The following is a 25098-nucleotide window of genomic DNA, read 5'->3' on the forward strand; positions in this document are numbered from 1 at the left end:
TGCATGGCTCTTCGTGGACCTTCACAGACATGTTTTAAATGAAATGTTACAGATGAGCTACTCCAGCTACTCCATGCCTTGGTTGTAAACACCCTCACACTGGTATTTACCCTACACTGGTAAACACGGAAAAACAACATTTCATGCTAGCTCATGCTTGCATATACACACGCATGCACGTAAATATAGAGAGCAGGGCCAGAGGACACACATGATCACAGTAATGAGAAATGGTTTCGTTCAATTTGTCGCTTGATTGTTACATTAATCATTACATTATACCAACATGAATCAAGTGGCAACTGAAGGCACCAAAAACAGATTTTTATTTCCCCAAATTGCTATTTGATCTTCAATACAAGCGCTCTGGTTTAAATTCTGTGAAGTTTGTCTGGATAAACTGCAGACTGTTTTGGTGTTTTCTGTGCGTATACAGCGGTTGGGTTTTAGAAGATCAATTCTGCAGAGTCCAACATCACACTGAAATAACAACAAAGCCGTAGTGTGAACTGAGAAAGCAAATAAGTGAATGGACAGAGAGTGACAAGGAAAAGGAGGATGAGAAAGAGAGCTCATTATACCATTCTGCAGCATATATTTTCAAGAGCAGCTAAAAATGTGAGACACTTGGTGACAATCAATCAAAATCGTCATTGTTTTATGAATTCATTCTTGATAAATCTTATCCACCATTCAAAGGAGGCAGGAGTTGTTGTTTCTTTCAAACATTTTGAAGACTTAAAGGACATTTTTTTGAGGAGTGCAGCAAAAAAGATTGTACGGTGAGAGAAAGAGGTCACCATGCTGCTTCAGTATGTTAATCCTGAGGCTCCAGAGTCCTTAAGGATAAAATTATTTTCGCCTGTCGTACGCTCGGCCCCTCGTGCGTTCTGGGGCTTGAGGAGCCCTTCTTATAGACTGCAGTGGCAGTTTTCAATTAAAAGTTTTGTCAAAACTCTTGTTAGGTGATGCTCTTACAACATTGAGGACTGGGTCTCAATTATAAACTCACACCACCTGGCTTCTGGGTGATGTGCGTTTGCGGCAACAGCTGTATGTGTGGACGTTTTGGTTCACGTCATTGCTCTTAGAGGGTTTCAAGTGTGTGTGGGGGTGCTTAATTGGGGCATCCATAGTAAGTTTACAGGTATTCCAACCTTTTTTCTGTGAAGCCCCATGTGACCCCAAGGTTAGGGTCGTACCACCCGAGGTCAACCAGAGCACTCATAGCACAGGAAGGGCTCTTTATTTAGGTAGCTGATGAAATTCCACGAGAGGCCTATTTGGTGGGCAATAGAGAATACATTGTGATTGTGTGTGCGTGTGTGTGTGCAGATACAAACTTGGGATAGTTTTGGGCCTTGTAATGAATCTCCCTGTATGTATTGAAGCCCTCTGACCCCGTGTGGCCTGTTCTAGATCATCGCTGCTGTAAAGCTGCCTCACTGCACAGCCCTCAGAGACAGCACGGCCCTGTATTTTTCCTATCATGACATTTATTGTCGGGGACCATCATGTATCCCTGTGACCATTTCTACTTTGCACTCACTTTTTTGTTTTTCTGGAAAAATCCTCAAGTAAAATTGTTTACTTCTAAGCATATTTCCTCAGATTTGGATACTTCAGTTTGCTATCATTCAGAAGGCACATGTGTGAGTAAATATCTGTTGCAGAGATAGATTTATAGATAAACCAACCCACCTAAATTTATTGAAGGCAGCGGATGAAACTGTTGGTGCTTGTAAATTTCCACACAACACTTAAAGTGTGTTGAGATGTGTGAACTGCATTCTTGGTGTACGTGCTGAATTGGAACAAACCTTTATATTTATCAACTGAAACATCAAAACAGATGTATAAAAATGATTTAATTTGCTCATGTAACTTGTGAAGTACATGTAAGTCATTCAAAATCAGGAGCTCTGTACTTTACATAAATATGAAAAAAGTTCATCTTTTCCTTACTATCTTCTCTTCTGTTTTTCAATCAGGTTCCATCGTGGGGACTACCACATCGACGTGTGCATAAACGACTACCTTGATGTCTACTGTCCCCACTATGAAGACACAGTGCCTGAGGAGCGGACAGAGCGCTACGTCCTCTACATGGTCAACTACGACGGCTACAGCACATGCGACCACACCGCCAAGGGCTTCAAGCGCTGGGAATGCAACAGGCCGCACTCCCCGAACGGACCGCTCAAGTTTTCAGAGAAGTTCCAGCTCTTCACTCCCTTCTCCTTGGGCTTCGAGTTCAGACCGGGCAGAGAATACTACTATATCTGTGAGTGACAGCTATGATTGTTTTGCAATATACATAGAATATATACTGGTTGACAAATTCAAAGGGAAAAAAAAGCAACACAAAGTTATCAATGTCTTGAGCTACCATTAGCTAAAATACACCTCTTGTGTCATGTGAATACAGTTATAGACCCTGGACACGCCTCGCATCGAGGTCCGATCTGATCCATCCTAGCGTGATCGGATCACAAGTGGTCGGCTAAAAGTACAGGTGTGAACACACCCAGGACACATTGAGATCTGATCTGCTCAGGCCACATTCGGAGGTGGTCTGGGATGCATGTGGCCACTTGTATTACAGCATTGCATATGCAATGTCTCCTCAATGTGTCCTGGACCACACTGGAAGACTGCCTACTCAGTTGAGTGGCGCTGCCCCCTCGTGCAGTTCGTTGATCCACATCAGAGACGCACCAGTATAATTAATTAATCTGACCTGAACTGATCGATTGCTGATGGTTGAGAATTAAAAACTTGAGTTTTCAAACATTTACAAGCTTAAAATAGCCTACGTCGAATATTTCTAACAGATCGAGCCTTAAAATGAGGCTCAGTAAGCAAAGATGTTTGTTAAATAATTGTTGCTTAAACACCTTTTGTCTAGTATCAGTTCATGTTCTCTTTCTTATTTACTTGTATATTTTCGTGACGTAGCCAATGTGTTAACTTGCATAAATGAGATGCCTTAAAACTGACCACTTTTGAACCGATCACGCCAGGACAGATCAGGATGGACTGATAGTGTCAGGTGTAAACAGCCTCAGCGTAATTCAGGAGGAGACCATTTTTTTCATCGGATAAAAAGGCAATCACCTGGGAATAAATACAATCAATACAAAATTGTTTAATGTACACCCAAACCATGCTCAAAAAATGCCCCATATTATATGTAAGCATTTGCCATGCCTCTACTTATTATCAAGACTTTAATTTGTCACCCGACTGTAGATATGACAGATAATTGTAATGAAGTGGCACCACTGAGAGGTGACATGAGACAATTGCCTTTTCTTAATATTAATTTCCTATTATTATTGGCGCTATGGCAATTTTTCTGATCACAGAAAAATATGACAATATGAGGACAAATAACCCGAAGTTGACACGAATTACAACCCCTTCCTGACCTGATCCATCCGTACAACAGAGTGAGAGACATGCTGTTCCTCAACCATGTTTTCTCAACTACACTACAGAGCTTTGAGAGTGGCATTACAGTGATCTGAGTAGATGCTTTCATGCTCTGCTTTCAGCCAAGCTTTTCACACCGCTCTCATCACTCACAGAAAACTCTTCCCTTAAATGGCAATGGAATTCACGGGGGAGTTAAATTGAGACAGTTTGAAAGTTAGAGCTCACTTCCCCTGCTGCACAATACTGTATCACTCCAAAAGGACTTGCCCTCCTCTCCGCATCATGTTATGCTTCTATTCGGCTCGCGTTAGATGTTAAGTTGTCTGCTTCTTGGCATAGGAACTGAGCCCGACTGAGTTCATCTGAAGTTGAGGCCCCTGGGAAATTTAGGTTTTATCAAAGCAAGGTGATAGGGTGGAATTGAGCTTAGTTTGTCCTTCCGCCACAGACTACACGCACACGGGAGACGGAGGATTCATTGTCAGCAGGCCCAGGAGCTGCCACTTGCTCAAAACACATTTGACACAGGGATACGCTGATTGTTATAAGATAAGGTGTACAGTTATGTGCTCATATGTGTGGCAAAATCAGGCAGTGTTGTACATTATTTCCTCGGATGATGGAGGAAAGCCTTAAAGGTTTGTGCACATTGTAGGGCCATTTGATGTTAAAAGCGCAATAAAAAAGAAAAAACATTCCTGCTCAGTGGGGGTGGAGGTGGAGGTGGGGGTGGGAATGGCAGTGTCAGTTTTGATCTGTTCATCTGCAAACTTTTGACCTGTGTTGTTAATGCAGCTCAAGGTGGTTGTCAAACCCCCGTGTCTTTGTGTTTTCTCCGTCTCTCAGACAGCCTTGAAAGAGTCAGCAGCATAGCCCTACGTCCGCACTCTGATCTGTTTTCTAAATTGGCACCCTTTTTATGGGGCCGTTAACCTGACAGGCTGCCAAGACTTTTGCGCTTTATTCATTTCACATGTTTTGCTCTCCCTCCCTGCTCCGCTAAAGAGTTAGGAACTGGAGTTAAAAAAGAAGAAGAAAAAAAATCGACGCACCTCACTAATGTTTGCCATTGTTCCCATGGTGGATAGGTGTTGTCTCTTTAAGCTTGCCTACAAAACAAATAGCCTGGATCTTTTCCAGAGGCCTTTCAACAAGCAGGTGTTTGGCCATTTGTCTGTTAAAAAAATAACCAGATTTCTCTCTCCTTTTATAGCCAATTTGCATTGACAGTCATACTAAATAAGACGAGGGAAAAATAGAAGTCTCCAAACTTGGGAGCGTAGATGGGGGTTAGTGTAGGGTTATAAAATTCATCCACTCCCTCAAGTCTCTCTTTCGAACATTTTTTTCCATTTCTGTTGAGAGATGCTTGTCCTAAGGGCTGGATTAAATTACACTGCGACCGACAGGGCTTTCATGGAACACATCCATTCTGCTACAGCACGCCATATTGGTTTAGTGGCCCGCGGCTTCATTGGCTATTGAATGATTCTAGCGTATAGCCTCACTGGCTACTGTGGCGGATATTAAAGTCATCTACCATGAAGTCATCTGACATGTGATTTCCCACTGCCATTGTGTCCAGCTAGAACGTCCATAAGAAGCAGAGGAGATGGCTGCTGGTGGATTGGACGGTCTTTTTAGTGGACAGACTGTAGGGCTGAAGGAGGAAGATTGAGAGAGGGGGAGACGTAGTTACATTACCACACCTGGCAATTCATTCGCAACATGTGTTTCTACCGCTGCCATAATCATCATCACCATGAAGAAATCCTCCTCATGCCCGATCACCAGAGACATACTAGACCATTTCAGGTCGCATCTACTTACATAATTTCCATTCTCCTTTCACCTTGAGATTTGAATAATTAATACAACTTTCTAATTGAGGAATAAGTAAACAGGCTGCCAAATTACATTCACAAATCACAGCAGGGAACTTTTTTTTAACGAAAATAACCTAATTATTATAATATTCTCGGGGATACTATTTTGGCTTAACATATCATTATTGCAAATATTCAGTTAAGATGGTGAAAAAAGTAAATAAAAACATTGGCTCAAACCTCTTTTTAAAAAGCAATACTGAATGCCACAGTAACTGAAAATCTTGTTTTCTTTTTTCTTGTTTGCACATCAGAATCAGGTTTGTTTGGCATCAACCACAACAACCTCAGGTAATTTGGAGTTGGAATAAACTTCCCAGGCATATTTTTAAGAGGTATTTCCCATGTGGTCTGGATGCTTACATGCACAGTTCTTTTATTTAACAACACCAAACCACTCTCATAATAACACCATTTAAATAAATGGTAAAATTGTTTCCTTTGTGACCATTTGTCTCTGGTATTTGATAAATTGATTGGACTGAGTGAAGCAAAGAAGCATCACTTTGCCTCCCGAGGTCACGCCACAAAACATTTCTACTTATATACTGTGTCAAGCATCTTTCCTACTCAAGTATTCTTGAGCAAGAGGATAAATATTTCAGAAATTTAAATGTGCATGCCATTTATTTGTTGAAATATGTTTGCAGATGAAGTCCAGTGTACAGTGGACAAATAACCAGTCAGTGTTGCAGCTTTTGTGTAATCACAGTCAGTGCTTTCAATATAAAGTTAAACCAAGATAGAAAAACAGTGTGAGTGGAATAGTGAGCCTGACAGCTAAGTTGTTGTGCAGTTTTAACAACCTTGCGTGCAGCATTATGTCTTTGTTTGAGTACTACAACGCATTCCAAAACCTTCTGCTGGAATATCTTCAGTGGTAAATTTCCTGCAGTTTGCCAATGTCTAATAGCACAACTCTTATTTAATGAAATGAAGATGTTGCTCACCTTTTGTTTAAAATGATAATCACAACATTATGTGCTGTATCATTTCCGAGATGTGGATGCCGATTCAACTATGAAACAATATTGGTGCTATTTAACTTGACTGTTATTATGACAACACTTTGCCAGCCACCTAGTGATGCTATCCAGTCTCATCATCGCTGCTAATGGTAATAAAGACTCCATTGTCAAATTCTGTGAAGCCGTGACTAAACATCGATTAAACCCTAGCTCTGGGCTCAGGCTGCATCTTTTTAGAGACACTTTACTATCAGTTGTGCCAAGTTTTTGTGGTTCCTTTTTGAGGCATCAAAGGCTGACTTGCATATACCACCACATGAACACACACTATGTAGGCCAGTCTTGGGTCGGCTGTCAGTTATCAGATTGTGGTGAACATTGGTGGTTGTGATGGGGCCTAAAAGGCACATTATATTTCAGATAACTTGTCAACATTCATGCCTATCATTCATGAAATGTATCACTTGAAACTTGTCCTTTGAGTAGAATCAAATGTGGAGATGGCAAAAGTCCTGAATGGCCTTGATACGCGACCTGAATTTACCCAATCTTTCCACCAGGACCATTACATGTTTATCTTATCATCTCTTTCTGTTCACAGAACTGTTAAAGTACCTCATGCAAAATCTCTAAATAATGAATTGCAAACCGCAATTAGTGACTGATTTCTTTCATTTTTGAAATATTTAGTAGGCTATTCATTTTTATTGACGCAAGGTCTAAAATAAGTTACAATAAGCTTATCAGGGTGGACATTACACCGGACGCAGTGAGTACATCTAGCTTTAACAGCTGAGAGATGTTTACTGTATAACTTGATAGGTTCAGCAGAGAGCGCCAGTGGTCACATTTTGTTCTTGTAGTCGATTTGCCTATATTGTGTCAATGCGTAGTGTAACGTAGCTAGCAGAGAAAATGGTATGCATCACTACCCACTGAAGCGGTCTATTCTGCACACCTGCACTCGACAGAAATGTCAACGTGTCCCGAGGCAGAGGTCACTATCCATGAGTACAAGAGGCAGAGGTAAGCAATAGTTACCGTTGCAGGGCTCATACCCTTGAGACACAACAGTTTATCATCTAAAGATAGAAAATGTATTCACAGTCAACATCAGAGTAACCAGTGTTTAACCACATACAGCACTGTAAAGCCCTTATATATAAACAGTGCTGATATAGAGTATCAGAATATTAATCTTTTCATCATCTCTATTAACTTTCTGTCACCAAATGACCACAGGGACTGTTGGGATGAAAAATGTGCCCTCACTAACGTGATTGATTAGCTTTCTTGTTTGTAGATGAAAATTAAGATGTCAAATCATATTCCTGCAGAGAAAATAGCCCCTAATGATGTTTTCACCCTACGAGTTTGATGGTGGTCGAGGGTTTGATTTGTTGCGTCTCTGATAGAATTAGAGAGAGGAGACAGGGCTCTGCTGTCATCTGCTTCAATAACTGAAACAGCTTAATCAATGCCAGCAGGACAGGGGAAATTCACTCAAATAGAGGTCATAATTCTTAATGTTTGTTTGCATCAGTCTCTTGTTTCTAATAAGCAGCTAATTGAAGACAAGAAGAGTTGGTCAGGAGCCTGATCTTTTTGCAGACAACACCCAGCTATGTTTTCTCTGCCAACCCGAAACAGACTGACAGGAGCGGGATAGAATTAACAGAGAAATACATTAAAGATGTCAAATCTAACAGATTCAGGGAAGATGCAGGGAGAGGAGTAATCTAATGGTGGTCACATATGCAAGCAATTCAGCAAAACGGAGTATTAGCAGTGAGTGAGTGACAGCCCTGAAGTGTGTGCCTCTATGAAAGACAGGCGGGATAAGCGAGGACATTGTGAGCACTTCTCAGGTCGGAGTTCACAGTGCATTCTTGGTTTAAGTGAAACCCATTTCGCAGAATGCTGACGCGAGCACGTTTTTCTAATATGGATGCAATCCGCAATCTTGTATTTGAGTGATTTTAATCTGAAAAGGGCAAAAATCCAATATCAGTGGCAGCTCACTGCAAGAGAGTGAGTGAGCACAGTTATGGTGGTTTTAAGCATGTAAGATGTGCGACAAATAGGAAACCGTACTTGGTATGATCATGCAGTGGTAAATTGCCGTCTGACTTGCTACATGGACTGACACTGCTTCTCATAGAAAACACACCTTTGTGTTGTGGTTGGAATTATTTGACATATATTTCTGGGTTTGACACAGAAAAAAAGATTAATATTACAGAATCAGAATCCTGAGGAGAGTCTGTGGCTTGTACCAAATTAACACTTTTCCATTAAAACTGAGCAAATGGTGATGATTCTGTTAGATTGTCAAGTGAAAAATATTCAGTGAGGTTTCAGTCACTCTGCAGATGCCTCTAGTCCAACATGCAAAATGCAACAGAAGACTGACCATAAATACATTTTTATATTTATAAGGCTTTTTCACAAGACCTCATAAGGTCTTCTTCAACTTTACTGGACTGCTACATGCACACAAAGCTCAAACAGATTCTTCAAGACATGGACTGCCGCTGTCTTGTGATTGATCATAAATCCTGTGATGCACTATGCTCCTTCAAACCGCTCCCAAGAGGAGAAAGAGGTAGAGATAGAGCAGGCAGCAGCAGCAGCAGGAAAATTGCATTAATGGACAAATAAAATAGAGGCAGGGGATGGAGTATGCAGTCTGTATTTTTTTTGGTGCTACAGGAGGGTTGCTAATAATGACAAAGAGCCAGTGCTGTTCCATTTGTGGTACGAGGAGGAGAACCTGCATATGGACATAATTCAGGCCTTTCATCCATTCACATGAAAAATCGACCCTGTCATCAGCATGCAGAAATGATCTGACAACACGGAGTAATGTGACAGAAAGCTGCAAAAGAATTTGCACAGATACAAACGCACTCATGTACATTATACATACATAAACATGAACAGACATACAGAATAGGCCCACAGATGCACACTGTCTGGAATGCATTATTATAATCCTGTTAGATGTATAGACATTCCGCCACCTGTGTCTCTCCTGGTTACTACATTGTTGCTTGTCTTCCCTTTTCATCTCATCTCTCTCTTTGGATTTTAGTACAGCACTCCCCGCCATAGACACTCAATATAGAGATGAATTGATAGATAGAGCAAGTATTGGAGCCTACAGTTGTAGCATATGGTCAGCACCATGTTTTCTGTTTGGAGCCAGGACCTTCCAAATAAGGAGTGCAGCATATCACATTTCTGCTTATCACAATCAAGTTTTGTTAACATAACTCCTAAAGTACAGTAGAGCTGCATGTCTGGAGAACAATCACTACGTGTTCTGTAGAAGCACCAACGATCAGGACAGGGCAGATTCAGGAGCCAGGGAGATCTGCAGGCCAAATACCTGTCAATCAACAGCCACACAGCACACAGAAAAGCTGTTTGTATGCCTTGGTATCTTATATATGGAGCAAACATTTCCACTGTGACCACCTGCATACTTATTAGAGGGCCCATATTTAGCAACTGAGACCATAATGACTCACTGAAAAAAAGAAATTGACTGGCTTAGTATTTCTAGAGAGGTTGATGCTTTTGAATTCAGTAAGAGCCGGGGATTTTTTTTGGAGCGAGCATCTAGCAGCTGTTGGTGGCATTGCACTTTAATTAAGTGTCCTTCCTGTGTCTCTTTTGCACCGCACACTCATCGGCTGGCCATGTTTTGAGGACAGACCTGAAAAATGTGCTGGTCAAACTGGGTGACTTCCAGGTTCTTCTAGACTTCCCAAATGTCATCAGACCGAATGAATCAAATTCTGATGATGAAACAAGTCCTTTTGCTAGGGTTGTGAAGCTTTTTATTTTTGTCCACCATTTTACAGCCACAACAGCAGCCACAGAGTTGACTACAGCAGAGCCTATGACGTAAGCGTGTGTCGACAGTGTTCCAGTAATTACTCTTACTGTCAGAAGGGAGAGACAAAATTCTGCACTGCAGGTTTAACATTTACGACATGTCAAACCAAATTAATACCAAGGAGAGATTTTGGAACGACATATTTGACAGTGCTCTTTAGAGCCATCGTCTAAACACCAAATGAAGGAATAACTTTTGGAAGAATATTTTTTCTATACATTTAGTAGACTTCACAATATTTGTAGAACCTATTCTACAAGTAATACCAGTTGAAGTTATTTATGGTGTCATAACACCTGACTAAGAAATAAATTTCTTAAATTATCCACCTGTTTTGTCACCAATGTCTAAATGCACATCAAACACACATTAGAAAATGGTAATGAAAAAAAAAAATGGCTTCTGGGATATCTAATAACACAAGAATACATTGTTTGGTCTGGCCATGACAAGCTCATTGGAAGTCCAAGAGTCCCCATTTGAAAAATAAATTGAAAACAGTTAACCAGCACAATAGCCCACTAGCCAGACTTTGTTAATAATAGCCCATGAGCCAAGTAATGGCACACTTGTTGACAGCCTAGAGAAGGCAAGGCAAAAGACAAAAGTCTTTAATCAAGTTATCTGAGTTTGATCGCCAATAATGTAGTCATCTCTTTGCCTGCCAATAACCAGAGAGGCTGCAAAAAGCCAAGAGATCAGAGGAGTAGGGCAGCGAGGGCAGATATTCAAAGGGCACAAGGTTCTTCTCAGCCTATTAATGAGTCGTGCATCTAAGCCATCTTCACAAGCGTATTCACTATCATAAAGTAATTTTCTCCTAGGCCATTAAACCATTAACACATACAGTACAGTGCTGTGCAAAACCTTTACTAAAAGCAAAGTGCGGATGCTTTAATTCCATTTAGGCTGTCTAATTTGCTTTTGCCTCTCCATGTAATCCCAGACAGACTTTGAGACATGTTGAGATAGGAGCTCTGTGGGGGCCATAGTGTCTGTTGCAGGACTCCTTGCTCTTGTTGCTGCTGCGGATAGTTTATTTTAATGCATAATGAATACAAATCTAAACATCTGGAGAGCCTAAAAGCTTTGCATAGTTCTGTATATAATCAACCCACTGCATTAGTCATTATGTTAAATTGGCTATTGTTCATTTATTTGTTCTTTTTCACCTTTCCTCTGTTGCAATACACACACAGTTTTTCTCATTTATTTACTGGGAGGATACTTAGGCCATAATAATAATAATAATAATATTACGATTGTATGTGATACATTAAGTGCAGTAATGAAACCTTATTATGTGCGGTTATTTATTATGCTGTGGCTTCCTTAAACTGCTGAAGTCCCCCATAGATTAATAAATCGGCACGTTTGTTGTGATTTGAGTGTGAGAACATGAGTCAGTAGAGGAAATTGAAGGGTTCTCAGACTTTCAATCACAGAGTCATTTGTTCGAGCATCATTATGTGGTTTTTCACAAAATTAGTAAGCTGGATGTAATTTGACATAATAGTGAAAGGAAATAATTGTATCTGCACTCTTGTATCAATATATCACAATACAAGGAAACAAGTGCAATGTATAATTAGGCATTACTGATACTCACTGCTTGTGACCTTGTCACTTCTGTGCAAGTGGCATAAAGAAAGAGTTGGGCTTACTTTTGTCAAAGACTGAGAGACACAAGGAAGGAGCAAAAGGCCAGCAATCACCAGGGGGAAGAGTTTATGTGGCTTCTGATGGCTGAATCCAAGTTCTCTTCTTTGACTGCTCCTCCCAGCTCCCTCATTCCCTCCTATTGTGTGTTCGCTGTAGTAGCATCTGGTTAATGGGCCTCTTCAGTCGATAGTCTCTTCCATCTTCTTGCACACACACACACACACACACACACACACACACACACACACACACACACACACACACACACACACACACACACACACACACACACACACACACACACACACACACACATTTTTGTAGTAAGGCAAACACACATGCACATTATCTCTGCTGGTACTGTGTGCAGTTTCCAATGTTTTTATCAAATATTTTTTCACTCTTAAGTTAAAAAAAAAAGGTGCTGTTGTGTGAGTTGTTGAATGTGAGAAGGCATTTTTTTGAAGGACGGCTAATCATTTTGTGTATATCAGCGTATATGCAAAATTGTATTGCATATGCATTTCATAGAGTGTGTGTGTGTGTGTGTGTGTGTGTGTGTGTGTGTGTGTGTGTGTGTGTGTGTGTGTGTGTGTGTGTGTGAATTAAAAATCTTTTTTGGTTCATTCACCTACTATACTTGATGGTGGAGCAGTTCATATTGCTTATCAGAGGGTTCATAAGAATAGTCTCTCTCTCTGCCTGAAAAACGACCCAAGTCTTTCGATTTCAAGGTTTCCTTCTGCGTGTTTAGTTCAACATTGTCCTCCTTTGATTGAAAGTTAATAGATCCCAGCAGGGATTTCTGTCCATGGAATAGGAAAAAAAAAAATCCTTTTGGCTGCATATTGTCTAAATGGAAACGTGTGTCGAAGATGGCATAAAGTATTGTTGTGTTTAAATTTTTCTCTAAGTGTGCTCTCCCTTTTGGACACAGTTTTATGTAAACTCAGACTCCTAAACCTAAAGTCTAGCTAAATTTGTTTGTTGTAATCCACGAGTAATCCCAGTGACTGAATGACATGGTCAGCGGGCTGTTTTTCAGTGAGCTGGCAGAATAAGGTAACTAGAAATTGTCAGTGCTGGACACAACATTACATTGGTATTCAGTTTAACCCATCCTATCCAACAAATAAGCAGGGATCTAAGGATTAGAGCACCATTATTGAAGCCAGCTGGAGACCTGACGCAGACTACAGGCATGCTAACACAATGCTATTAATGTTACATGTTCACGTGTCAGGGCTTTATTTAAGAAACTGAAGGGATGCTTTACACTAAAATACTTGAATGTAAAATGTTGACAGTTTGTTGTCACAGTTTGTTTAAGATTGGTAGATATCAGGAATACGTAGGCTCGATGAATTATTTAACATAAATGTAGTTAGGCACTACAAACGAGAATCTGTCGTGTCAAGAAAGCCATTTGTGCTAGACTGCTTGCTAATCTACCGTACTGCATTAAGCCTTGTGGTTGGGTTGACACTGACACAGTGAGTATGAAAAACTCTAGACGATACCAGATTAAATTACAAAAAAACAACAAACATAATTTCACTCTGCAGGATCCTTTTACAGCTGCACAATTACACCTCCGAAATGATGGATAAAATATCAATATGCCACCCTCATGTTATGCAATGTGTTTAGCCGAATTAAAATTTGCTTTCAGCTTCCGCTCAGGACACTTGGTTTTATGTCCTCATGTCTGGATTGAGAATCTTCCATTGAAAAGCAAAGGAAAAGTGTTTTCCAGATAACATTACAGTTGCAATAAAGCTTGGCTTGGGCTGTGATTGAAACAATGCTGCGCCTAAGCTGCACTGAGCCCACCTGTTTGTTCTTCAGTAATTGGATTCTGCTTCATTCCATTTGCCTTAATGCTAATGCATAATGCAGTGCACTGAGAGAACCAGCCATCACCAGCCAGGGGACACGGAGGAGTAACCTGACCTTACCCCCCATCACCCTCTCATCACCACTCACCCCATCTTGGGACATCTTTTCAGGGTCTCTGTCCTTCAAAGCAACCACATGGTCAGGCTGGATGGATTGATGGTTAAGGTTGTGGGCCTGAAAGGGAACCAGAATAGCAGGTGTTGATGTTACGGCCTACAAGAACAATAAACTAGGCCCTCAGCAGCTTGTTAATCCAAAATAAACAGGCGCTGGTGTGGACAGTTTGGGCCCGGGGTGGAGGAATCCTCATCAAACAGAGTATGAAGAGTTGCTACCAACAAGGGACTGCATAGCCAAAGCTTAATCTGTACTTTGGAGACAATAATGTACAGAAAAAAACCTTAGTTGTCTCCAGCTAATGAACACAGTGGACTTGTTTACATTTCTTACATGAGCAGACGTAAAAAAAAAATTTAAAAAAAAGGCTTGTCCAGGCATAGATGCTAGAATATTTACATTGTATTTGCTGCAAAACAGAAAAAAAAAAATATGACTAAAGTAAATATCCAAAGTATAATTGGTGAAATCTACTCTGACTACCTCTGACTACATGTGCTCATGACTTTCTCTTGTGTAGGAGGAAGGTAGCATGTTGTAGCCAAGTCTATAAACATCACAACACCTTCACAAACTGTCAGCATGTCAGAGACTCCCATATGCTCTTTGCCATTTTCATCAGGGCCATACTTCTCTCATGATCAGCTGCCTTTACTAAGTGGCTGGTGTCGATGGCTGTGACTCAGCTCTGCCCACAGCAGTGATGAAGATAAAACATCTGGAGATGGTGTGTCTGCGCCTGTGTGTGTGAGAGAGAGTGAGAATGTGGTTGGCCGTGCATTGAAAATGGAAGCATAAAGAAATGAAGCAATACGAAGACTGACATAAATTGTGTGGGTACTGGTGTGTATGTGACCGAGTGGGTGAGCGACGGTGGCCAAGGTTCATTAGCGTGTCATCGGCTGCCTCCACAGCGAAATAATAAGGCCCTCTCTCTCTCTCTGTCTCTTCACTTCACTTTCTTCTCTCTGCATCTGCTGAAGATGAACTGAGCTGTGAAAAATAGCATCTGATCTCAAGTCAAGTCGGTGACACATGATGAAGAAACGGATAACAGCTGATGAAGTGACAAAATCTAAATGCTAACAGTGAGGTCAAGAGGCAAGAGAGCTTGATGAGCTGCACAGAAGGCAGAAGAGTAATGTTTCTGATTTGATAAGAAACTGGCATCTGGATCTCAAGGCAAAGGAGTAGTGGTATACAAAATGCAAGAATAGATCTCCCTCTCTCCTGACCGTTTTCCAGAGTTGTTTGTTAGTATTAAGAGATTCCCTGGCTACAGAGACTGTTCGCACTTTTTTCCACTGCCTCAGAAACAATGGATGCTCGGACTGTAATGTGAGACATTCTGCAAATGGAGAGAAATTCAAATAGTGTTATTTAAGTGGATGCAGAGGGACAGACTGCGTTTTGCAAGCAGGTGTACAGTATGTGCATGCATTCGTAGGTCTATGTGCTGTAAATATGATGAAGGCAAGTCATTTGAGCTTTGAAGAATGAATACTGCTGCGCTGACAGACGAGAAGAGAGGGTGATACAAGTAGGGGGAGAGGGAAGGTAAGGGAGGGTTTCGGTAAAGATTCACCAGAGAAGAGTTGACAGATCTTAAAATGGCAGCCTTTGGAAAAGCCTGGCTTCACTGCATCAGACTGATCCACAGAAAACAGAAAATGATGACCAAAAGACAGTTCAGTGGACACTTTTCTCTCTGGAGCCGAAGGAGATGATAGAAATGAAAACTACTAAATAGCATTGTTGTATCACACTATTCTCTCTTTAATATGAGGTCCTGACCAAAGATAACAACATATATTTTTAAACTACTGTACATTCTCCTACGATGATGGATGCACGCAGTATTCACCCACCGCGCTCCAACTGACATGTGTTTGACCCCTATCCCTGTCTACAGGAGACAGCACCTGGTGCCTCACCACAACACCATTAGTGGTCAACCACACACACACACACATACACACACACACACACACACACACACACACACACACACACACACATACACTCTCGCACTCTCGCACACACTCTCGCACACACGCTCGCCAGATGGGATATTTTTAGGGGACATGATACAACCAATAGGGTAGCTAACGCTCGGAGATTCACACCCCATGGGTCTGACAGGAAGGGATCCATTTCCTGACAGCAACCACAAACCATCCACACATGCAGCACATATCCTCGGTGTGTGAACCTTAGTGTCGCTTGAAGAGTGACAGGAGGAAAAATACATAAAAACTATACATATAAAGCAGTCGCACAATGTTTCATCTCCCAATTGTTTTCAAAGAAGTCAAAATGGAAATGCAAATTCCTTGATCCTTATGAGGCTATACTGCCAGTTGTAGAATCTAAAATAGTACAATTAAACTGTGAGCAAAGCACTCGTTTTCCCTCAAGAGGTTTCTCTAGCACATCTGTAAATACTTCCAAGCTATAATTCCACAAGAACCATGACTAACCCTACAAAATCCACTTATGAGTCAACATTAACTGTCTGAAAGTTTTTGTATTTCTCCTGAATAAATTACCTCAGGTTTAACTGTTATCTACAGGAATGAAAAACATTAGAAATCAAATTCACAGATCTGAAGGAAAAACACAGTTGGAAACTACACTGGAAATGTTTTATTGTTTAATGCATATGCGATACTACGTAGTATGAAATGAACACCATCTTTACCTGTGTCTATCCCGTTTTTTTTTTTCAGCCTCCACCATTGCTGAGAACGGGAGGAAAACATGCCTGAAGCTCAAAGTTTTCGTCCGACCATCAAGTAAGTGTTTGCATGCAACACAAGGCTTTGTAATGGAGCTTGCTGAAGTCCACAATTGGACTGAAAATCAAAACAATTTATGTCTACTTCTCTGGTTACCTCACTACCCTGAATTGCCTTTTTGCTCACTGTCCAACATATCCCCTTCATTTATCACAGAATTGCTTTACTTGCTAAGAAAATGTTTGTTTTTGGAAACATTAAAAAAAAAGATGATAGCCATTCACATTTAATGAAGTTATCTGAAAGTTGCCATGAGCTTTGTTGCTTGGGATGTTTAATTTGAGGGCTGAGAGGGGCGGGGGGGACTACAAATGTCACTAACCTATTTGGCACATACGTCTAATGATTTCTCATTCTCCCTATTTTCTGTTATAGACAGCTGTGTGAAAACTATAGGCGTACATGACCGCGTTTTTGATGTAAACGACAAAGTAGACAATACATTAGAACCACGAGGTTAGTATGGCTTCCTGCTTATTTGATCCTCTTCAGTATGACATCTGTATATGTGTCTCTTGTTCTCTGCTTGTTTCCTTTTTTGCTGCTTGTCTGGAAGCTGATCTGTCCGTCCACATCTCTGGCAATGCTTCTCTTCAACTGATCCTTCTCCAGATTGCCAAAGTCGTGTCATGTTCCTGCTGCCGCTTACATGTTTAAATCGCTGTTTATGTAATCACACTGTGGGCTTACTGTATATTGACTGTTGATACATGCCGGTATATACGTGCGTGGGTGTATATACAAACGATCATTTCCAGCTGTCTGTTGTGCTTCATACAATCATAGTCTTTAAAATGATTCTGCCCATTAAATCAGTCACTTCACTGTTTAAACCCATAGCGCTGGACTTCTACATATAACAAATCAGGATCAAATTCTTATCGTCAATTGAGTCATTTTGTGGAGGTTTTGACGCCTTTTACAGTATTTAATTCATCCACCGTTGTATAACCACAACAGTAGCAACAGAATAGGCTACCGTGGAGGCTATCATGTAAGCACAACAGTGTTTTTTTAATCACTCTCGCTGGCAAAATGGGGAGAAAAAAAATTCTGCATCGCAGGTGTAAATTAAAATGGTCATTTTAAAACACAAAAATCATTGCATGCACATAGCTATACCATACTGTCACACAATACACTTGGCATGTTTTTAGAATCTGTTTTCCTGCTCTCTGAGTTGCTCTGTAGCCCAGCATTAATTATCTTATGTACTCTGGACGCACAGCATTTCTACGTCTTCATATATGAGGCTAACCCACTCGCTCAATTAAAACTCTTTACATAACCCACATGCTGCCATCTCCTTCCCAGCACCGGCTCACCCTGAGGTCTGAAACCACACAAAGACTGCCCCACCATGAACAGATAAAACAAACTATTAAATATAGTGAATATGACATACGTTATTAATATTCAAAAACATTTTATAGATGTTATGAATTTGAAAAGATCTATTACGTTTTGAAACTGGAAGAATATTGCTTTATCAGTTCACTGTGAGGATAAGAAATTATGATAAACTACCACTTAAATGGGGCACACACACACACACACACACACACACACACACACACACACACACACAAGGATTCAGCAAGGCCCGATCCTAGGACATTTTTAATGCCCACCTGCCTCTCCTCCTGCCTGATTTTTCTTTGTGCCAGTTTGCCCGCCTTTCTATCCAGTCTGCATCTTTAATGGCCGTCTCTCATCTTGCAAGCGTCTTTTGGCTCCATCCACTATTATGCACTCCAAAGGAGGAAAATTAAAACATTCATCCGTCATCTGCTGTTGCCCTGTCCCTCCACTGCCCCCCCCCCCCCCCCCCACACACACACACACACACACACTCACACTCACACGTACGTTCGTATAGTTATTTAACTGTCCGGTCCTCTGTTCTGTCTATCTGTCCTTTGCTGTGCATGGTTCAGCTACTTTCCCATGGTGCAGCGGGCACATGGCTGCTCACAGATACTGATGCCACTGCCAGACAGACACAGGAGGCAGCTCACCTGGGAGATGAATTCAAAATGTTTCTAACAATGAGAGTAGAAACATTATATAGCAACTGAAGTTCATATGGCAACTCAGACTTTAAGACATGAACCCCAAAATCTTAGCTATGCACCAATTAGTAAATAGTACTGTAAGTAAATAAGATATATTGTCAGGTTACACTTTGTAGATCTCAGCACAAATGTAAGCATTTGAGAAAAGATGTATTGCGTGTTATCTTTTGTCTGTGATGCAATGTTTAAAAAAACAGGCGATAACATAAACTCACTATATTTTTTTTTTTGATCCTTTAGATGATACCAGCCATGATCCGGCTGAGCCTTCCCGAAGTGAAACAAATGCTGCGCCACATCTTCAGAAAACCGGTCCACTTCTGGCATCGTTGCTGGTCTGCCTTGCAGCACTCTCCACTTTATAGCGCCTCCCTCTGTCCTGGAGGTCATTTACACCTAGCGTGGCCTGAATCTGCCCGTGGCTGCAGGGTAGGGGTGGGATTTGGATGAATGGCGTTTTGCTTGATTGGGCATAAGAGCAGGCTTCTCAAGGAACCCTCTATTTTTTTCAGAAAAAAATATTTAAGTGGTCTTTCTCCGTCTGTGAGTGAACAAAGTTGATGTTACAAGTGGGAGAGACAGTTCCCCCTCTTAAACCTTCAACTAAGATGCCAAATCCCGTTTTTTGACACTTAGTGATTCTTATTTTCCCGTGACTTTTGACATCCCTTTACATTATGTTTATGTCATTGCAGCACTGATATTACCCCCCTTAACACATACACACACACACACACACACACACACACACACACACACACACACACACATATATAGAGCACATATAGAGCACATACACAGTGACAGCATTACAGCATTGCAGAGTCAAACAAGAAAATGCCTCTACACTCACAATTAATAGCTGTAGAGTTTATACAAAGTTGTACACAGTAGCAGTTTCACACAGTAGGAAAGTGAAGATTCTAGGTCTTAGTTATGACTGTACATACACAAGTAGATAGTTACCCCGAGACCTTTCAAGAAGCCTTTCAGAAAATGTTTTGATCAAGTTCTGTTGGGTGGTGGGAAGCACATTTTTGCGCCTCCATTTTCCTGGTAAGTCTAGTACAAAGCTGAAAGATAAAGATGTAAGAAAAGAGGAGTGATGGTTTTAAGCAAAGGTCAGACTAGAAAACACAGCACTGAGAAACACTTACATGGCATGCACCTTAGCCTGCTGATCTTCAGACTGTCCTGGTTTAGAGATAGTGGCCAATTTTCTTTTGAGTATGAAGTGTATATAAAGGCGGATAAGATACTTAGAACTGTCGTCAGCGATGGTAAAACCGATAGAACCAGTAGGTAACTCCTTTATGTCGCTCAAGAAAACCCCTCTCAAAGCATTTGGTTCCCTCCAACTCACAAAACGACCAAATTGAAACTTTCTCTCCAGACACTTCAGGGACTGCTGTTGAGATTGAGGATCAATATCTTTTGAAAGTTGATCACACAATTTCACGGCAACAGTCACAGACATTTTGTGCAATGTTTACTGAGCTGGGCAGCAATTGTTCTCTCTGTTCCATTTGAGTTTTAGTCAATATTAACACTCCCATAAACATTTGCATCCACAGACTTTTTTTCCCCTTTACTATTGATTGTTAAAATGATTATTTAAAAAATTATTCACGGCTAAATTGGACTTCAACAATCAAGTTATTTTACTATGACAGTGGAGTCATCAAACATTGTCTGTAACAATAAACTTAGCATTTTTGTGCTGTTTTAGATTCACCTGAATGAGAAAAATGACAGAGGACATTGGAAAGTGTTTGAAAAGATGCTTCAATGCACAGTGTCAAACTTTTTCTCGCATGTTTGTCCCTTAAATATAACCATAGCTTTCCCTCATAATAGAGTTAGCTGGAGGCTTCTCACATCAGTTTGTTGCAGCAGTAAGTACAGCATTTACAGGACTGATGCATAGCCCCAATTAGTGGAAATCACACTGCAAAGACAAAATGTATACATTAAATTCAAGGCGATGCACAGCTCTATTTACCAGGTTTATATTAGCACTTAAATTCAAAAGAAGTCACTGTGCAATAACGATATTCAGCTTCCCTCTACTCCCACAGATGCACATGGTGAGAAAGCAAAACAAAAGCTTTTATGTCTTTTTTTTCAGACAGAGTTGTTTCTTTGCTTTAAAAGACACACAAAAACACAGAAAACCTAACTCTGCTAAAACCGACTTCCTTTCAGAGTCGAGTTGTTGGATGAGAAAGGGGGCACCAATTTGGTTTGAAAAGACAGATACTAAGAGAGAAATAGAGCAAGAACAGGAGCATGTCCACCTTCAGCTCCTAGTGTTACTGGTTTAAGTGACTCTTTAATGAGGTTCAAAATGACAGGCATGTGGACCCCATGTTGTGGCAAGGGGAGTTATTTCTGGTATTAAAAATAGATGGAGGAAGGCTTGGGGGGTCTCGGGAGGGGGGTGTAGAGTTCCATCGTGGGGGGTTTTAAAGCACCAATGACCTTGCAGTTTGAGAGAATTGGTGAGTGAAGGAGACAGAACGAATTAAAGGGAGAGACGCACACACACAGAGATAGAAAGCCATGGGAGGTAGCCAAAGGTAGTGTGACTACAGTGCCTAACAAAACAAATCTAGACAAAACCATGCAGCACTACTGGAAAAAGAACAAACACTTGATTTAATGTCAAACACAATGTCCAGCACCATTCAGTCTCAGAAGGCATGCACTGTTTTGTTTTTGTTTCGTTTTCTTTTTTGTGGCTGCCTTTTTGTCTGTTTAATTTTTTTTTTCTCGAGAAAGACTGCCTTTCCCTTTTGCCATTTGTTTTTTTGCGTTAAGGTAACAATGCTATTACAGCGGAATAGCAGCTCAGCTATGAGGGGGCAATAGGAGACGAGGCCATTTAATGAGGTACTAATTTTCAGGATAACACCACAGGAAATCAGCACCGCGGAAGATTCAAAATGGACACTTGTCAGCAGCTTAACACTAGACTTTTATCAGAAACCAGCTTCAATTGTACTCTCTTATAGTTACCAATACTATTTGTCCTTATTGCTATCATCACCATGATTTATTCCGTACACACCTTAACCTGGGAAATGAGGATCAACTTATATACTGGATACTGTGTATCCTGAGGTAGTCAATCATAAAACATGTAGTGTTAGGTTAGTATCTGTTTTGTACCTTTCTGGAGGACAAAAGAAAAAAAATGAGATACATCATTGTTAAAACTGTATAATTATTATTATTGTTATGATGATGATGATTATGACTATTATTATTAGAAAAACTTCTTGATGTAAATAGTGTTTGATATTAAAGTATTAATTTGGTTCTTATGTCTTTTCTAAAAAAAAAAAAAAAAAAAATGAATACCGTATTATCTCTGGGTTTTGCGGAGTGTGTACTGTCCTCAAACAATGCATTGTGTGCTTTGATCTTCAATGCCTACTGAAACTTTGAGCTAATATGAAGGGGAAACGTGTGGGAGCTGTACACGTGTCCATGTACAGAAGGCTTGACATAAGCCAACATCTTTCAAACCAGTCACCAACCTTCACCATCTCTTCACACAAGGTCCTGGTCCCGCCTTGGAAAGAAACACTTGGGATTCAATGGATGGCCTATTTGTACTTGTTTTGCCTTCAGTGTTTGAGAGCATGTTGGTCAGCTCAAAGATCAGCCATGAGTGGACTGTTGGCTTTTTTATTGGAAGGATCTCACCAGTTTCACTATGTGGCATGCGCATGAACTTTATAACATGTAAAAAAAAAAAAAAAAAAAAAAAAAAAGGTTTTCTTTTGCTGTTATTTTCTTTAAGCTGTATTAGATTTTCTGATCACTTTCATGTGTGTTTTTGCATCCCCATTTGAGTGATGTCATTAAACTGTGTAGTTACAGGTGACAAATGTACATAACACAAACCATTGTTGTAAAGTTGCAGTGGGAGGGGGGGGAGAGGCAGGGTCGGTCCTTTTGTAGTTCAAAAGCAACTTTTAGTTGTTGTTTTTTTTTCCTAAGAATGACTCTCTCCATCCACTGAATTCATCCCATGTAGCTACAGTCTGTCTGCTCTGACTATTCATCCTCTCTGCTCTCCCAAGAGGAGGTTTTGGGAGTGTATACATCGGTCTGGACGTTTTTCAGTGTGAAAAAAAAAAATGTGTGAGACCTATAAGTTTGAGTGTGTGTCTCATTTGCTGTTGCTGCAGTGAATGGGAAGCGGCAACCCTCTTTGGCAGCGAAGAGTGTTTCCCATGCCTTAGCCCTTCAGCCTCTGCCGTGGCAGCCCCGTCTGTGTACAAGACGCTTTCTGCCATTGTGCTTTTACACGGAACAGCTGCTGGCGTCGAAGAGACTACAACAGGGCCCTTCACTTTCTCTCCCTTTTTAACAACCCTAAATCACTTGTCACTACGGTAGACGTCGGTCCTGGGCACAGCTCAAGGATTAGTGCACCCCCTTCCACCAAATCCTGAACTGGATTGTTAGCGGGGGTAAAGCCTATCATCGATCCAGGTTCTGTGCGTATGGGGCAAAGCCTCTCAGCTCCCCTCTTGGTGATGAGCCACTTGTTCATTTTATGTCCCGTCTCATTCTTCTTGTGCTTGTATAACCCCTACCACACTACCTGCTGTCCTTCCTCCTTCACCTTTGAACCCCGCTCCCACTTTGCCATCAGTGGGGAATGTTTCCAACCTGCTCTTTTACAGTATATAAACGACAAGAAAATTTGACAAAAAAAATGATCTGTATTTGTATATACACGTGTCTGAGCAACTATGAGTAATACAATAAAACAGAAATACATTGCTTTGATGTTTGTTCTACAGTTTTTCCTCCTCTTTTAAACCCTTTTAAAAATGTATAAAAGTGCAGTATTGTGATCGTCGAGTTTAGTCTTGTAACCAGAAGCACTGTCAAATGTGTCACTGCATTAGGAATGTTCACTGCATTAAACGTTCCTCCTGTAACTGACACAGAAAGTAACACACAAACACACGCACATTCGCCCTCTTCTCTCTTTAGGTTTCTCCCTATCTGTGTCTCTGACTAGCTGTCTACGCTGTGAAATCACACCCCCTAAAGTCCGACTGAGAGGAACACTATCCATCAGGATCAGAATAAGACCTTAAACCTCCTTTCACTTCAGTCGGGCACTAATGAGGACACCTAATAACCTTCTGCTGGACCCCATCAGCACCATTTAGCTTCACCTTCCATTATCTCTGGTAATTAGACTGAGAGTCAGCAAGCCCTTAGGACCAAAGGGGGGTGAGAGGCCTCCTGATAAGCCAACTCGAATCCGGCAATGTTATGAAGATCAGTGAAATCTGACTTTACACACAAAAAAGACTAGTCTTTATACAGGAGGTAAACATAAATAGTTGGATTTAAAAGATAATTCGATAAAATAAAGAAAGCTTAGATTCTTGGAGAACATTGATGCTGCCAGTATTAAAGGATTTTTCAGCCCTATTGTGGTTTACAGTGAGGATTAAGCAGACAACGCTCTGAAAGATGGAATAAAACATATTGATGCAAAAGACATGAAATCTCATCCAGGATACATTTCTATCCAATTTCATCTTTTTCCAAAGCCAGTACTTTTTTTTTTTTGAACGCGTCAGAAGAAAAAAAAATTCTTTATGCATGATCACACTTGACATGATGAGCCAATTAGTGTCAAGTCGTTCTTCCTGGTGTTAATACTAAAGAAGGCTCTGGAGATGCAGGTGTGTGTGTGTGTCTTGGTAGACCAATAAAGACAAATCACTGCGCCTGATCATTAAATCTGGGATAATGATAGCTTTATGTGAAGATGTGTCCCAGATGTACCATTAAGGACATGAATATAGTCAGGGTCTGTGACCAGGAGTGAGCGAGGGGTGAGCACCGGGATGAGATGCCGTTCAACTGAAACCATGTCACCCTCGAGATGGCAACACAAATGCAAGATTTACCTACGCTTTTGATTCTATTTCTCCTTTTCTGCCAGTGTGGCTTTCTGATAGAAGAAGTTTTATCTTAACACAATAACAGCTCGAATGGCAGCCCTGAAGAGGCCACTTTAGTAAAAGGCTTCTGAAGGCATCAATCTCAAGTCAGCTGGCTCACTTATTGGCTGCATGGTGTTTCGTTTCCATGTGAACAATCAGTTTGACTGACAGCTCTGAATGATGTCTTCAGTTAATCGCTTCAGTGGTGTGAAAAGGTCATAAATCACCCAATTACGTTGCCCCCGCTTTATGAATAGATATTTTTGGGGGAATATTTAAAACGCCTCTAAGGCATATCAACTTAGTCAACCCCATATTTATTGAGAAGGAGTTGGGGGGGTGGCTGCTTGTGCCAGAAATAACT

The 25098-nt window shown here is 40.8% G+C and overlaps 1 protein-coding gene across 2 annotated transcripts in view; it reads left to right on the forward strand.

Annotated features, from left to right (window-relative positions):
- Positions 1 to 23553, forward strand: part of efna5b (ephrin-A5b) — a 98898-nt gene extending 75345 nt beyond the window's left edge. The window contains exons 2-5 of one of the 2 annotated variants that reach the window (XM_069138477.1): positions 1992 to 2284; positions 16604 to 16669; positions 17048 to 17128; positions 18988 to 23553. In XM_069138477.1, the coding sequence (XP_068994578.1) occupies positions 1992 to 2284; positions 16604 to 16669; positions 17048 to 17128; positions 18988 to 19112 (565 nt within the window). In that variant the 3' untranslated portion in view covers positions 19113 to 23553. The remainder of the gene's footprint in view (positions 1 to 1991; positions 2285 to 16603; positions 16670 to 17047; positions 17129 to 18987) is intronic. The other variant, XM_069138478.1, reaches the window with a different exon arrangement.
- The last annotated feature ends 1545 nt before the right edge of the window (positions 23554 to 25098 follow it).

Source organism: Embiotoca jacksoni, unplaced genomic scaffold (assembly GCF_022577435.1).
Source record: "Embiotoca jacksoni isolate LCO1_2020_lvr unplaced genomic scaffold, fEmbJac1.0.p SCAF_8, whole genome shotgun sequence".
Classification (NCBI taxonomy): domain Eukaryota; kingdom Metazoa; phylum Chordata; class Actinopteri; family Embiotocidae; genus Embiotoca; species Embiotoca jacksoni.